The sequence below is a fragment of the Dysidea avara genome, chromosome 6, assembly GCF_963678975.1.
Source record: "Dysidea avara chromosome 6, odDysAvar1.4, whole genome shotgun sequence".
In the NCBI taxonomy this organism is placed as follows: domain Eukaryota; kingdom Metazoa; phylum Porifera; class Demospongiae; order Dictyoceratida; family Dysideidae; genus Dysidea; species Dysidea avara.
The window spans coordinates 14,933,281-14,949,179 of NC_089277.1; the positions used below are offsets into that span (position 1 = coordinate 14,933,281).

The following is a 15,899-nucleotide window of genomic DNA, read 5'->3' on the forward strand; positions in this document are numbered from 1 at the left end:
TTTCACACAAGATAACACCATTTGAATCATCCTTAACACTTATAAGTTTTTATCCTAGGACAATTAAAGACTGGAATAACTTGCCAATAAATATTATAGACAAGAGACGTGGATGAATTTACTTACTTACTTACTTAATCTTTATTGTTGTAATCGTTAATTAGCTGTAATTGTACCATTTGGGGCTTTCATTCCCCGGGATAACCAGCTGAGCTGACTGCCCAGCATTTAATCAATCCAACAATGCTGCAAAGAAGCATTGTGCTGTAAAAAATCCAACCTATTATGATGACTTTTATCAGGCATATTCTAATTATTGTTTTCTAATTTCTGTTCCCATCCTCATTTTCTAGAATTCTACTTTACTTTGGGACCTGTGTAATAAGATAGTTATCAGCTTTTTATATGTACTTTTGTCATGTAATAATACAAATTTAAATAAATGCAAGACAGTAGCTAGCCATGTCTCAATAGCTTAACTACTTTTTGTGCACTACATCTTTATGTGAGCTTACCATGCTCCCTTAGATTGAGCAATAGGGTATGAAAAATGCTATATAATAAAGAAAGGTTGATATAACACTCAAATATTCATGGGAAGACCAGAAATTAAATTGGTGTGGACAAATGTGTATACATTTACAAACAGGGTATACAATGTATAATAGTTTCATGCAGTTATGCCCTACAGTTGTATATGAACTGGCTGAATGACATGCCGAATATTCAGTTGTGCTAACTTAGTAAGGTTGCATGCTAGATTATCAAGTTACATACATACCTCTGTAATCTGAGTGATCTGACATACACTGTGAAAAAAGCTCAGAATAATAAGGTATATAACAGTCTTATTATGTTAGTATTGGAATGAAATAGTACAGCATAATATTATTAGATTAGGACTTTACTATAACAAGCTTATTGAATACATTTAAGACAGTCATATATTAGAGATTAAATCACTAGTATACTGCGGTGTATTATCAGACTATACTAAGCCTATTTCAACCATATATTGGCTACTATACTACTGTACTTTTTACTTTCCTATAATCTGTGGCTACCTTAATTAAATAATTTCTATAATTATATTTGTAATGAATTTAATTCTGTAAATATGTTAAAACCACAATAGGTACAGCTAGTAAATCAATGTCTCCTTGGCCATGGCAGTATCAAATCAATTTCGTCATTTATCAGTCTTTATCCAACTGCAGAAGGTAAGGCAGTAAATACAATTCACAAGTTCCATTACAAATTACCTGTATTATCATCACTATATAGAACTCTGTGACAATCTGTTAGTCATCTGGTAGAACTGTCCCACAGCTCTAATACAAAGATGGTAAATATAATGTGTATTCTGGATAATCGTTGGACTTACAGTTTGTAACAATAAGAATCTCATAAAACCACGACCTTGTCTGGAAACCTAGTATTACCATGTAGAATGGTGGCTAGGTCCCACAACTCTATTAAAGATCGTAAATATAATGCGTATACTGAACAACCATTATACTTACAGTTTGTAACAATCTTTTAAAACTGAGACCGACAATCCATGTACATCTAAGACAAGTCTGATAAGACCAGGTCTCACAACCCTAAATGGAGGCAAACATAATTCATATTATGGATTATTTGGTGTACTTACAGGTGTTATCAGTGAGTCTAACCAGACATAAAACAGCCACTTAGCATGTGACTTTGTTGGGCTAACGTGTTACGTAAGCTCACAAGAAGCATCTGATACACTCATAACCAAGTCCAAGAATCTTGTAACCACTAAGTACAACTGAAACAAGACTAAATATAATATAATTTCCATACTCTCAGTGAACTTACTTTTGTTAGCAATACGAGCATGATCAGTGAAATAAGGACAAACAAGACAAAACAGGTACTTGAAAGCACTCAACTCATTTACAGTGCCAGACAAGGTAGCAGCCGTCAGCTGTTGATAAAAAGTAGTGAAAAACATGAAGAAATGAGACCGGTTCCCAGAAGAAATGAGACCAGTTTCCACAAACCTAAACGAAGGTAAATATAAATTGTATACTGGACACTCTCAGTGTACTTACTTACAGATGTTAGCAATAAGAATCACCAAGTCTGTAATTCCTACCCCATTGAAAAGAAAATGAATAAAAACACAATCAGGCTTAATGCACTTACAGCTGTAAGTAATTAGATGACGTTGAACAACTCCGTGAAAAAAGAACAAAACTGTCCACATATGGTCACTACCAGATTCTTTAAAGGAAGCAGCTGCCATTGAAGGAAACTAACACTGCAGATATTGTACACTGACAGCCTGTAGAACTAAGAGGTTCGACAAGAAACTGTACCTCTGAAGAGATAATATACAAAATCGTAAGAGCAGACCATGCATACTCTTACCGTTGATGGCTGATGAACTGTGTCCACTCGTCATCCGCCATAAGCTGAGATATAACAGGATATAAAACATGTAATACGTACACAGCAACACCAAAGTTGAATCATTTGCAGGCCATTGTTATACAATACACAATAAACAATTTAATACGGCTAAACCTATCGTACAAGCTATCATTTTAGTCTAATACTTACTCATCTAGAGCTGTTTTTGATTGCTGCCATCGAAGGAATTGTCCACTTCAGTGGCGTAGCCAGACTTTTCGCCATGCCTGGGCAAGCCATTTCCCATGCAACACACGTACACATGCCATCTTCATATGGACATCAATATAAAAATTTTAAAATGCATTATGTATCATCCTACACTACTGTATGCAAGATGACTAATATCAACCTAATAGAAGCGAACGCCTAGCTAGCTATTGGCCTTCTAACATATTACATACATCTAGCTACATGTGTCTTAATACCAGACTACAAAGATTCTTGAATTAAAGCACGAGGCGCTCTATCACGTGATGACTATGCTCTGCCACTACAGTTGTTAGTCTAGAAAAGTGGAAACAAAAAGAAAAGAATTGCTGACTGAACAAGTACTCCATACCATTTGAACTGAGCAGTATCCACACGGATAGATGGGTGCTAATTTCACAAATACCTCTAGACTGCTTTGCCTCCCGAGTTTTGACCACACCAATAGCTACCGTGATCACTTAATCCAAATGTAATCCAGCCCACTATAGTGAAATCAATTCTTTGTCTTTCAGTCCTTGCCACAATGCTGCGCGGTTTTTTGTAATCACGTGATCTTGCTTCTATTTATTGCCTCCTCTATTTGTGCACAATCAAGTTACTCGTAGGGAAAATCCCTTGGATAACCCCATCTCTGTTCAAAAAGAAGGAAACCATCGGCGAAAATGGCACGGTGAGTATTGTATAAGTTGTGCAGTGATTAGTTAAGTAGCTAACTTTAGCAAAATCTCGAGCTATCCAGCCCACGTCTTTATAATTACTCTAGGAGCTGATGGTGGGGCAAAGAAGTCTGATGCCAGGGCAATGCCCTGGCTTGCCCGGGTTTGGCTACGCCACTGGTCCACTTGGCGGCGCCACTTCACCACTACAGCCAGCAGGGATGTACAGTTGTGGTCCATAACTATCATCGTGGCTCATTGGACGATGGCGCCGATCGCGTACACTCTCTCCGCGAGATACACCGTCGTATCACTCACATTTACAACCTCTGATACAACAATAGCGACAAAGATGGCGACTTAATTGCATCAGTAATACGCATGCGCTCCCCTTCAATTTTAAAACAAGCATTACTACGAACTTTTGCAGCTGTGCTAACTGTGCAAGAAACTCTAGATTTGTATGGCTCTTAGACTGAATAATTAATTTTACTGGTATTATATGCTTTGCTGTATGAAAATGTGTGTGTATGAAATTATCACAACAAACTGAAGCTATAGCTATAGTTAGCTAGCTATAGTGATTAACAGAAGTGTAGCTACTTATTGTAAAATCATCATGACTTTGTTTGGTACAGTAAAAAAAACCTTAAGTCACATGAGATGGTGATAATGAGATGGTGAAGCTAAAAATGAGACAATAATGGTGAAGCTAAAAAGTTATCACATTTAGTTAAGTAAACAAAGCCATACAAAGAATGTGTATTAAACTAAAGTATAATCTGTTTCCCATAATATAAGATGGGGTTTATACTAAAGTATAAGATAGTTAGTATAATGCAAGGCTATACTGAGATTATTTGTATAGTTTAAGCCATTAGATATACCATATTATATTCCTCTTTTTTCACAGTGATACCGGTATACAATGCTTATTAGTAATATCCAATGCCCGTATGGTATGTAGTTATTGTCATCCTCGATGCCATACAATCCATTATGTTAAAGGAAGGTGTTGGATTAAACAAACATTGTCATAATTTTGCATGTTTAAATTTTAATTTTCACTTAATGATTTTCCATCATTCTTAGTTAAGGTGTCAAATTAAAGTGATCATATTCAATATGGCACACAACAGCATGGACAGGTATTGAGGCTTAATTTGACTGTATACTGGGTGTGTATTTAATTGCATCACAAGTAATTGATGTCACTTATATAGATGCAGATTTACTATGAACACCTTATGGCTTTAAATGTGCATGACTATGCATGACGTAATTACTTGCATATATGAACATTGCAATTATTACATATTATTGCACTATCACAAACTGAATGTGCTGACTGCAGTTTTTGTTTGGAATCATACAGATCAGTTAAAGACTAATTAACTATGACAACATGCACCCTAATCCAACACTTTGAAGTGTTGGGTGAATACATACTCACCATGGTAAACGCTCTGCCTACTGTGTTCATGCACCCTAATCCGTGCCCAAATGGTAAAGTAGACGATTACATGATGGCCCATTGCCATGGATGCGTAGTACACTAGTACTATAGGCTATATAGTAAACATATATTCTAAGAATGCAGAACATGCATGCACAGCCATCAATTTCCTCTTCTGACTTACCTACACTGAAACACCTGTGGCCATTAGATGTAGTACATATATGAATGCATGGCCTCTCTCACACTATTAGGACCTACACAGTAAAAACTGGTGTGTTAATACAACACACCAAAATGTCCCCAGTTTCAGCACATGCATGTGCTACTCTATTTGTGCTAATTTAGCACATGTAACACGGTATATGTATACGGTGTGCTAAAAATGGAAGTGTGCTAAAACAACACATTAACGTGTTAATTTGACATGCCAGTGTGCTGTTTTCAAGTTGATCAGTGTGCTGTTTTAACCACAGTAAAAACAAACTATATAGTGAACGTCACTACTAATGTCTGCCACAATACTCACTATTTTTGTGTAGTGACGTTCACTACTACTTTTGTAGTGAACGTCACTACATTGACCACCAAGTAGTGACGTTCACTACTAAAAGTAGTGAGGATTGTGGCAGAGCAATTCACTACTAAATTTCACATGTGATATTTTAAGTATGCTATTTCAACACATGTTGTGCACAATGAACACATTTGTGTGCTATATGAGCACATGTGTAGTGTGCTGAAACTGGGGACGTGTTAATTATACCGCACTTGTTTTTAGTGTGTAAGGCGGGCCGGCCGCGCATATCAAGCACGCGACTTAATCAAGCACGCGGCGTGACTTGCCAATTATAAGCAGGCAACGCCCTACTCTCGCCTAGCCAGTTTGTGGCCATTCGGACTGTGCGATCTGGGACCACACAAGTAAGTTTATTATACATGACTTGCTTATGGACTCAGTATAATACGTTAGTGGCTAGCCTCGCGCTATAACATAGCCGGCTACATCAGTAAATTGTCGCGTCTTCTGTGTTGGGTTGATTGGCGTTGCATTAATACCTCGATTAATACCTTCCAAGAACAATCAAAGATTGGAACAGCTTGCCAGTAGACTATCTGTCATAGAATCAGAAAACATACTTATTGTCTATCTAATTGTTTGCTGCCGTATATTTTATGTGTGTGTGATTTCTTTGGGGTGTTGATCGCCCCCGGCAATTTCCGTCTGCCCAGTAACAATAAATAATAAATAAATAAATAAATACCTCTACTGACTAAGTGCCCTTTACCTTTCAATCAGTAGCTGTCATACTAAAATTGTCAGAATTATTACAGACCACTTTACCAGAATTAAGCCATGCATGGAATGTTTATTGGATAATAAATTAGCTATTGCATATAATCACTGGAGTGCTATGGCAGATCAGATTTCCTTCTTGAAAAATGTTATTTTTTGGACTATGCTTTGCCACAAGTCTATGAAACTAGTTTCACTAATGCAGTTATGGTCTATAGGGATAACTGACAAGGTCAATCAGAGCCGTGCTCATTGCTTGTATGAGTGCACTCAGTGGTAATAATTTGTGTGCATACATATCAAGAATTCTGCGGACATTTGCTATACTTTTGTCGATAGCAAAAATGCCAGCTGGAACAGGCATATCCCATACATTTCAATTGAAAAACCATTAAAATTTTAAATTACTTATTGTGTACCGCTTACCTCGAGTCTGTTTAGTAACTTTCCGAATTTGATACGTGTAGAGCAACTCTCTGCGTGTACAATGATACCAAAAGAAGTCCAATTCACGGAAATTTAGGCATGTGAAAATGGCCTAAACCAACCGGGTGTAGCAAATTTCTCTATACATTTTGTATTGGGCATTTTGGGGCTTGCAACAAAAGGCGTAATAACCCACGACACGTGATAGATACCTCAGATTCCAAACCAGATTTGGAAAGAACAGTGAATAGCGATTAAGATGAGCTATAGCAGAAGGAAACCAGAGGAAATTTAAATGTGTCATTTTAAGATTGAAAATCACTTACTGTTTCTATGGCGAATTGAATGGAGAATATTTGGAAGGGAATGCTACAAGGTATTTCGATGTCTTGACAACCTTCACTAAATTAGTGTTACAATGAAACAAAAGCACTGTGAATTAGTTCTGCAGGTTAGTTTGCAAAAATTACAGTGTTCTGTGGTTAAGCCAAATTATGTCCGTTTCATGTAACAACTTCTTCATATGGGTAATAAACACTCCTTTATCACCCTGTTAAAGTGTTCTGAAGCATTGCAAATACTGTTTTACATTAGCAAGGGAAACCATTGAACACATAACAGCAGTACTAGTGTAGTTATAATGCTTGCTGCACTGTGATCATTTTGATATGAAAACTAGTCATCGATTACCTGTTACACTACATGACTTGATAAAATTCAACCTTTATTACTACTGACACACTCACATTAGCATTGCCACAGACTACACAGGATAGCAGTTTTAACCAAAATCAATTATCACAGTAAGTTACAGACCCCAGCAAAGTATCTAGTAACAGGGCAAAGTATCTCCTTTACTGCACTGTCATTTAGGATTGATTAAGGCTTGTAGAACTGGATACTATCTTTTCAGCAAGCGTTTCTATGACTAATGCTTATTTTTCACCACAACATGTACTATATTCTTGAAGCCATATCTTTACCTATGAACATGCTATTTTCACTCTGTGCCAGTTGGTAGTTCTATAGGTGGTAAACCCTATGTCTAAGTTTCATTTCAATCCAAGGAACTGTAAGTCTGTAAGACACTTTCAACAAACATACAAATTTGTATGGGAACCATGGGAATCATGCAGTGTGTGGCTTAGAACATATGTACTCCAGACATTATATTGCCAATCCTTAATTAAATTCCTCATGCCTTTTTGAATAAAGTGGTCTATTATTGTTCAGTATAGCTGTCAGGACGAGACCATATAAGGTCACATTCTAGTGCTGGTAACCACAACCGCAGCACCTCCGCATGCACAGCACTGTGGCAATCAAAGATGCTTTTGCAGTTGATATATACGCACTGAACATCCCATAAACACCTTTAATAGTATTATTCCATCTCAAGTTTTACAATCATACTGCTTCTGAAGCCACTGTCAATTTGTGTCAAAGCCAATAAAGTACCCTAGCTATAAGGTTGATGTGATTAAAAGATCCTTTAAATATCGGACTTTACTCCACTCAATTCAGATACTGTACAACATTGCTAGCCTATAATAGCATACTAGATGCTATGTGTGGACTTGTTTGTGCTTGACCAGCTTCAGAGGATGGTAGATAAAAATTTCCAGCCCATGATATAGCTACCTGTCTCATTTCCCTTTACCACATAAATCCTAAGGGCTATCTTAATCCTTTCCTTTACTGTTGCCCTGCGAATACAAACATTGTTATATAAAATACGCTTGTTGCATTTTAGAGTTTGAACACTTGTGGCAATTGCAGATACTATGCCACTTACAGAAGATCAAAATATCATGTAGGGCAAAATCCTGATTGGTGCAATTGTGATACTGAACGCAAATGGCATAATGTAATTGAACCTATAGCAGTGGCAGATTTAGCAACTATTACTCACATGTTATTACACTTGTACACAAGTAATAGCTGCTGTGTGGACTAGTTTTCAAATTTATTGAGATCATAGCCTGAGCTGTTTACATTGAACTCACCCACATACTTAATTGTTGTGCATGCATAATAACAAGACATGTGCATTAATTAAAGTCATACTATAAGGACATTAGGTTGCAATGAACAAGTAAACTAAATCATTTTAATGAGGGCAGCTAAATAAGAAGTTTGCTTATGTGTTTGTGTAAGAGGGGGTAGTCTCGTGTGGCCAGACCACTTTTTCTCAATCAATTACATTTTAAGCATCTGCTTGAAAAGTGTCTGGGAAAAACTGAATTGACAACTTGTTCTTGTTACCTATACACGTTTGTGTAGATAACGATTTTAAAGCAGCAGTTGTATGGTGCGCCTGCTCCCAAATCTAACTCTTGTGTGGCTGGCAGAGGTGGCATTGATGCCGATTTATGTATGTAATTCCAGGTGGCACTGACAAATTAAGCAAGAACAACTTGTCAATTCAGTTGTTCCCAGACCCTTTTTCAAGCAGGTACTTATAATGTAATCAATAAGTGTCGTGCCGAGAAAAAGTGGTCTGGCCATGTGGGACTATAAGAGGGGTAGGCAGAAGAACATGAATTATTGGCTCATCTACTACCTGCATGATTGCTCTAAAAATTCTTAGACTAACTGTATTTTATGAGTTTTAGACCACATACTGAGTCCATGAAAAAATTATTGTAGTCATGTAGGTAGCTAGATACACTTGTACAAAAGTGTAATGGATAATGGAACTTTCCACCCATTGCCATGCCAAAAAAATAAGGAAGATACACAAGAAATTAACTTGGAGTGGTATAACTGAATGTTTTTGTTGGAATACAAATGACATTAACTTTCAGAAAAAAAGATAAGTACCCCTAAAAGATACTTGGGATGGATGCAATAGTAAAGAGCGTATGGTTTTTATACAGCTTTGAAAGTAGCTATTTTCATTGCAATTGTTCTGTGAATGCTAGGACCTGTGAAAAAGCTTAAAGCTTGTTAAAACAGGAGGAAAAAAATCCCAAACTCATGCCAATGGTGACTTGATCCCCAGCAACATGCAGTCTAGGCATGAGCCAAAGTAGCTGGAATTTGCCCCTAAGAGGTACACAGGCAAGTAGAATTCTAGGAAAATGGGAACAGGACAGGAATGGAAAGCAGAAACAGGAATAACCATTGGAAAAGCATGATGAACGTCATCATGTCAATACAGAGGAAGCATTGTTGGATCCTTCCACTAAAATGGTTGCAATACTCTAATAGAGCAATCAAAAATGGTTTGTTAGATATCCTACCAGAGGGACATCTCACACCTGTGAACACAACTGGCAAAGATTAGGGCTGCACTAACTGAAAGCTAGATACTCCCTTGAAACCATAAACATAAAACTTTCAACCATTACACTTCAAAGAGGCTTATCACATGATGGTGCATGTGGCAGCTGCTGTATGCTTGTCAAACTGGAGTGGCTCTGATGAGTAACTCTGATGAGGACTCTAAACAGTCATGAAACCACTCCAGATTGACAAACATACTGTTGTATTCTCCCACTTCTTACTGGGAGTACAAAACATTTTTGACTGCTCTATTAAAGTATTTTGATTGTTTTAGTGGAAGGATCCAATAATGCTGCAAAAAAACATTGTGCCTTAAAATCCAACTTGTATATTGACATAATGACCTTTGTCAGATATTTTCCATTGGTTCCCATTTCCTGTTCTCCCATTCCTTTTGTCCTAGAATTTTACTTACCCAAGTTGTACCCACACATTGCATACAAAAGAGGCTAGTTCAGTGTAACACGTTTGTGCGACCTATCTCAACCACCAATCCAAGCCACATGAGTAATTTCACACAACAATAGCCTGACTATAATGTGGTCATCAAATCATTGACACTGATATTAGTTGCATGGTGGGCCATGCAGCTATAGTAAAAAATGTGTGTCAGTTGTATAGCAATATACTTCTTTTAACTAATCCATGCTTGTATTTGAAGTGCTCAGCACTCATGGTGCATTGTATATAGAGATAATGTTTGCAATAGTGATAAGACATTTAACTGTGCACTCCTGTAAGTGTGCAAAGTGCAGAAGACAAAAGGGTTCCAGCATGGAATGATTGTCAAGAGCATTTTTAGTAGGATATGAATGTTATTATCTTGGCCATCAGTGCAGTAAGAGATATGTGAAAACTAGCTTTTAAAGTTGGCATTGCCTAGATATATATAATATAGCGTATACAGTAGTAAGAGTATGTATCTAAATAGCTATCTGTATATAAAGTGACCTTATGGTACTGATGTTATTCTACAGGATGGGGAAGTGTCAGTTATTCATGTTGATACTGGTAGTGATCATTTCAGTGATAGTGTACCAGTGGATGAGGAATAGTGGTCCAGTCCATATTAACACATTCTCACCAGATGTTGAATATGACTACATCATAGTTGGGGCTGGATCAGCTGGATGTGTACTAGCTAACAGGTTAACTGAAGATCCCAATACTACAGTGTTACTATTGGAAGCTGGTCCTGTTGATACTGAACCTAACATACACATACCCAATGGATTTTTCTACCTTCAACGTACCGATGTTGATTGGCAATTTAAAAGTGTTCCACAAAAAGACACATGCTTTGCACTCATTGACCAACGATCATCATGGCCCAGAGGCAAGGTATTGGGTGGTTCCAGTTCACTGAATGCAATGTTATATGTCAGAGGTAGTCCAGCAGATTATGACACTTGGGCTGACATGGGAGCTGATGGGTGGGGATTTGATGACGTACTACCGTACTTTCTTAAATCAGAAGATTCACAACTTGAAGAAGACAGCAAGTACCACTCAACAGGTGGTCCACTTACAGTCAGTTATCCGCCATATTCTACTGTAGCTGCTAAGGCTTTTGTAGAGGCAGGAAGAGAACTGGGTTATAGAGTAGGAGATTATAATGGGGAGTCACCATTTGCATTTTCTATTGGACAAATGACGATAAGAAATGGCAAAAGATGTAGCACAGCTACTGCCTTCCTACATCCAATAATGGGTAGGAGTAATCTTCATATTGGAACTGGTGTAACAGTAAGGAAGGTGATTATTGAGGATAACAAAGCAGTTGGTGTTAGTTATATACAAGAACCAAGCAATGTTGAAGGTAGTGTAAAAGCTAAACGAGAAGTAATCTTATCAGCTGGATCTATTGGTTCTCCACACATTTTAATGTTATCAGGAATAGGACCTTCATCACATCTCAAGGAAGCTGCAATAGAAACTAAAGTTGATCTTCCAGTTGGTAAAACTTTATATGACCACATTTTAATTTTCTTAACATTTGTTGCCACCCCTGAAAGTGATCGTTATGATAAAACACTAAGTGCTTTGACCATCAATAATATCTACAACACATTTCAGTATTATGCATTTGGAACTGGTCCATTTTCAACGGGCCCAGCTGAAGCTTTAGCATTCCTAGACTCGGGTGTTAATGATAAGGACTTACCCTATCCTGATCTCCAGTTCCATTTTCTTGGTGGCATTGGTATAGAGGCAGATCCACTGGGACTCAACTTGCCATTGCTGCAACAAGTATTTGGACCTAACGCTGGTGAAATAACTGAATTAGGTTATGCAGTTTTGCCAACTCTACTACAGCCTAAAAGTGTTGGTAAACTTTATCTAAACACCACCCATCCGTTTGACAGTCCAATAATTGATCCTCATTACTTAGAAGACCCTCATGATTTAGAAGTCCTGAAACGCGGAATCAAGGTTACGTTAGAGATTGCTAATACTTCTGCATTTTATAGTAAAGGAGTAAGGCTGGCTGCTGAAACAGCTAAGTCACCATTTGAGTATGGTACTGATGAATTTTGGGAGTGGATCATTAAAGCAGCTGTAATGACTGTGTACCACCCAGTTAGTACATGTAAGATGGGATCAGTGGATGATCCTAGTACAGTAGTTGATCCAAGGTTAAGAGTGAAAGGCGTTGAAGGACTACGAGTGGTTGATGCTTCCATAATGCCTCGAATCACATCTGGAAACACTAATGCCCCAACAATTATGATAGCTGAGAAAGCTGCTGATATGATAAAGGCTGACTGGAGCAAAATAAAACATTAATTGGATTACGGCTGTAAATTCATTCACTAATGTATTTTGTGAGCAGATAATACTGTATTGTTATATCCCTTTTATTCACAACTGTACTTTTGCTTCTAGATTTTTTTGTGAATGCATCCCTTTTCTGTTTATATTGTTGCTGATATATTTTGTATCTTATCAACATTATTGAAATTATATAAAAGTTAATTGATGGCACTACTAGAATTTAGTCATCTTTGCAATTGTGCATGCACGCCTGCATACAACTGGGCATTAGCTAACTGGATGACTGCATATTATCTCCTCTACAGCTAGGCACCAGCCTATATTATGCTTTTAATTTTACTCATGCTATGCTGTAGTGCTAAAACAAATAAGCGCTGGTTATGGAAATACTCTAATAGAACAGTCAGTAACCCATTAACACTCATTACATTAAGCTGCCAAATAAAAATTATAAACAGCTCATCCATAGGCAAGTTTGAGTCACAGGCTAGCTAAAAGTTACTATTATTGCAAAGTGCAATAAGAACTGAGACATAAATATCGAGCATTATTATGATCATAATAGTATTGTATTGTTTAAGCCTGTGATTCAAAATTGCCTACAAATGAGCTGTTTATTTGGCAGCTTATATAATACTAACTGTTAATGGATTACTGACTGCTCTATTAGAGTATTTCCATAGCAAGCACTAAGACTTGTGGTACAGCTATGTGCTGCCATTATGCTTGGCTCCTAAATAGGCTGTGTCTGTATGTTTAGTGCAGCACATGCCATAATATCAATATTCAGTATACACCTTAGTGTTGCTTCATGCTGCACTCTCACATTAATACCAGTTATCAATTGTTCCTTGCAGTGAGTCAATTGCTGTTGCTTCAAGCTTCCCAGTATCATGTGCCAATTGTGGTTAGTGGCTCCTCAGTGTGTTCACCTTATCACCTCCAAACTTTAAGATGCTCTGAATGGTGCAATGCCATGTCTCATAGCCACACATTCAGTTATAATCCAGAACCCTTTTAACGGACTATGTTTCAAATATGAATAATGTCATTAAGTCATTAAGGACATCTCACTGACATACAGTCTTTATAATTATGGGAGCATGTTGCAATGATTATCATTTGTAGATCTGTTTTACGCTTTAGTTCACAATTCACATTGTTGTTTTAGACCACATGGCATGGTAGATTTGGTGTCACAATGATATATACAGTGGCAGTGCATTTACCTGGCTAAAATGGCTCCCCTATTACAGTAAATTAGACTTTCTCCAGCATCCAGTTGCAAAATTGCTGCTGCTGCTGCTGCTGCTGTTGCTGTCCTGTTTCTGATATTTAAATTTCAGCTTATCTCTGTAGCCCACATGAGTATATTGACTTTCAACATTGATCATTATCTATCACACAGGCACCAAATCAGTATAATACTAGTGCAGTAAAATGTAATCTTTTTACCTTACAGTGGATTGGATGTCATTATTTCTTGGTGGTAATGTTATAGTTTTTTAGTTAACTCAGGTATAATTATCACTTTGAATACACTATTACTGGCAATGCCTCCCATGTACAGCAATGCTCATCTTTGGATCATTTAGAAACATTGTTGCCACTCAGAGAAAGATACTGTCAAGTGTTCAGTCATTGGGTATATATATAGGGATTAAATGTTGACCACTAGCTATAGTATATCTGCAGGCATAGGCAACCTACTTTTTATGCCTGTGATCCCTAATTGAACTTAAAATTCCTAACTTCTCCTTATACTTGTTACATTATGTAACTGGGCCAGCGAAAACAGGGTATGTGGGCACACAATTTTTGCCTACTTTTTCAAACTTCCTTGACTCATAACACTTATACCTATAGACTATGGCAATGACATTTTTAGCACCTAGTAAAATTGGCTGTATATGATGCAAGTTACAGAATGCAAATATCATGTTCCAGCACTGAGATATGGCCTGTAGTGCGATGGGGTGTAGTTTGTGCCCACATGCCCTGTTTTCGTAGGCCACATACGTATTGTGTACTGTACAGGAATTGTGTGATTATAATGCACAGGTGAATTATTTATTGTCATGTGATATGCACAAGTTAACCGTTGGGTTCACCAGTCATGAATGACTTTGTTACAATAAAAGTAGTCAAAACGTAGGGATCGATCGAGGTCACCATACTTGTGAAAATTTAATCCCTAGCTTTGCATGGCACATAAGGGATCAAATGTCAACTATATAGTGTATCTGCAGGTGTAGGCTTGTTTCACTACATTTTATTTCTATGATCCCTAATCAAACTTAAAATTTCTATTTTTCATTAATTCTACCTCTGTCAAACCTTCTTGCAGTGCAGCCCCTTCTTGCTCAGTACAGCAATTTCACATAGTAACGTAATTCACATGTCCACTGATTCCATTCACTTATATATTCAAATATTAATACTGTGGGTAAATGTACTCCCATTGGGTTGACCATGCACTGGTTTAAGGAAATTACACAAGTCTGGTTTGAGCATCTCTGCATTCATCTATTATTACTTTTCTGCTAAACTCCTGTTTCTGGGCTATAAAATACAGTATTACAACTGTAGTCTCAGAGCTCTGTAGCATGTCAGCTCTAGCTTGAAACAGCTACTGTTAATTTTCCTCCTTTTCCCTATTCATTGAGTTTAGATGACTCTTTCTTTTTCATTGTCTAGGTTCCCTCAGGCCAGCTGATGCGACAATGCATGGATACACAGGTTTTGTGTTTGTTGTTTTACCATGCATGAACATTCGCGAAATGCAGGTAGGCCAACAATCTGCTACATCATGACTATATTCTACCACAACTGCAACAGGTGCTAAAAACAGTTTGATCACATGTTGTCTGTTGTCACATGATTCCAAATGGTTTTACTCTGCATGGATAGACTCTATTACAGCACTCAAACAACCTATTACTCCATCCTTTTTCTGGGGATAATAGAATGAATTACTGAAGCTCTTGTCAGCACTTGTACAGCTATAATTATAATTAAACTAAAATATTTTGGATCCTGCCTACTGTATACATTCTGGGGTGGGAACAGACTATACATTGAAGTTATAACTTTATTATTAACAACTAAATACTTTTGCAACTTTGCTGAGCAAATGATCAAGATATTCTAATAGAGAGCAATCTTGCTAACTACATCACAGCTGAGCAATGAAGGCAAAAAGGTCATAAGGCATGCAGTTTTATGAGATTTCCAGAAACTGCATTTAGACCAACATTCATTAATGTGTTGTTTCCTGTTCTCTAGACATCTATATCTCTGAAGTGGTGAGGGCAGTTAGGGAGTTACATTATTTTTTCACAGAAAT

General features: G+C 37.3%; 1 protein-coding gene and 1 long non-coding RNA gene across 4 annotated transcripts; one reads left to right on the plus strand and one right to left on the minus strand.

Moving 5' to 3' along the window:
* Window positions 1-1,072: 1,072 nt before the first annotated feature.
* LOC136257859 (uncharacterized) lies at window positions 1,073-2,640 on the minus strand. 3 transcript variants are annotated; one of them, XR_010702217.1, is made up of 10 exons: window positions 2,593-2,640; window positions 2,401-2,444; window positions 2,176-2,350; window positions 2,086-2,121; window positions 1,846-1,954; window positions 1,655-1,795; window positions 1,524-1,604; window positions 1,385-1,472; window positions 1,263-1,331; window positions 1,073-1,211 (listed from the first exon to the last, which is right to left on the minus strand). It is a non-coding gene; the product is annotated as an uncharacterized lncRNA (long non-coding RNA). The 3 variants fall into 3 exon arrangements; XR_010702215.1 differs by having other exon boundaries at window positions 1,846-2,030; XR_010702216.1 differs by having other exon boundaries at window positions 1,846-2,030; window positions 2,082-2,121.
* Window positions 2,641-5,589: 2,949 nt separating this feature from the next.
* On the plus strand, window positions 5,590-12,754 carry LOC136258171 (L-sorbose 1-dehydrogenase-like). Its single transcript, XM_066051491.1, has 2 exons — window positions 5,590-5,691; window positions 10,756-12,754. The coding sequence occupies exon 2, from the start codon at window positions 10,757-10,759 to the stop codon at window positions 12,563-12,565; it is 1,809 nt and encodes a 602-aa protein (XP_065907563.1). The 5' UTR covers window positions 5,590-5,691; window position 10,756; the 3' UTR covers window positions 12,566-12,754.
* The last annotated feature ends 3,145 nt before the right edge of the window (window positions 12,755-15,899 follow it).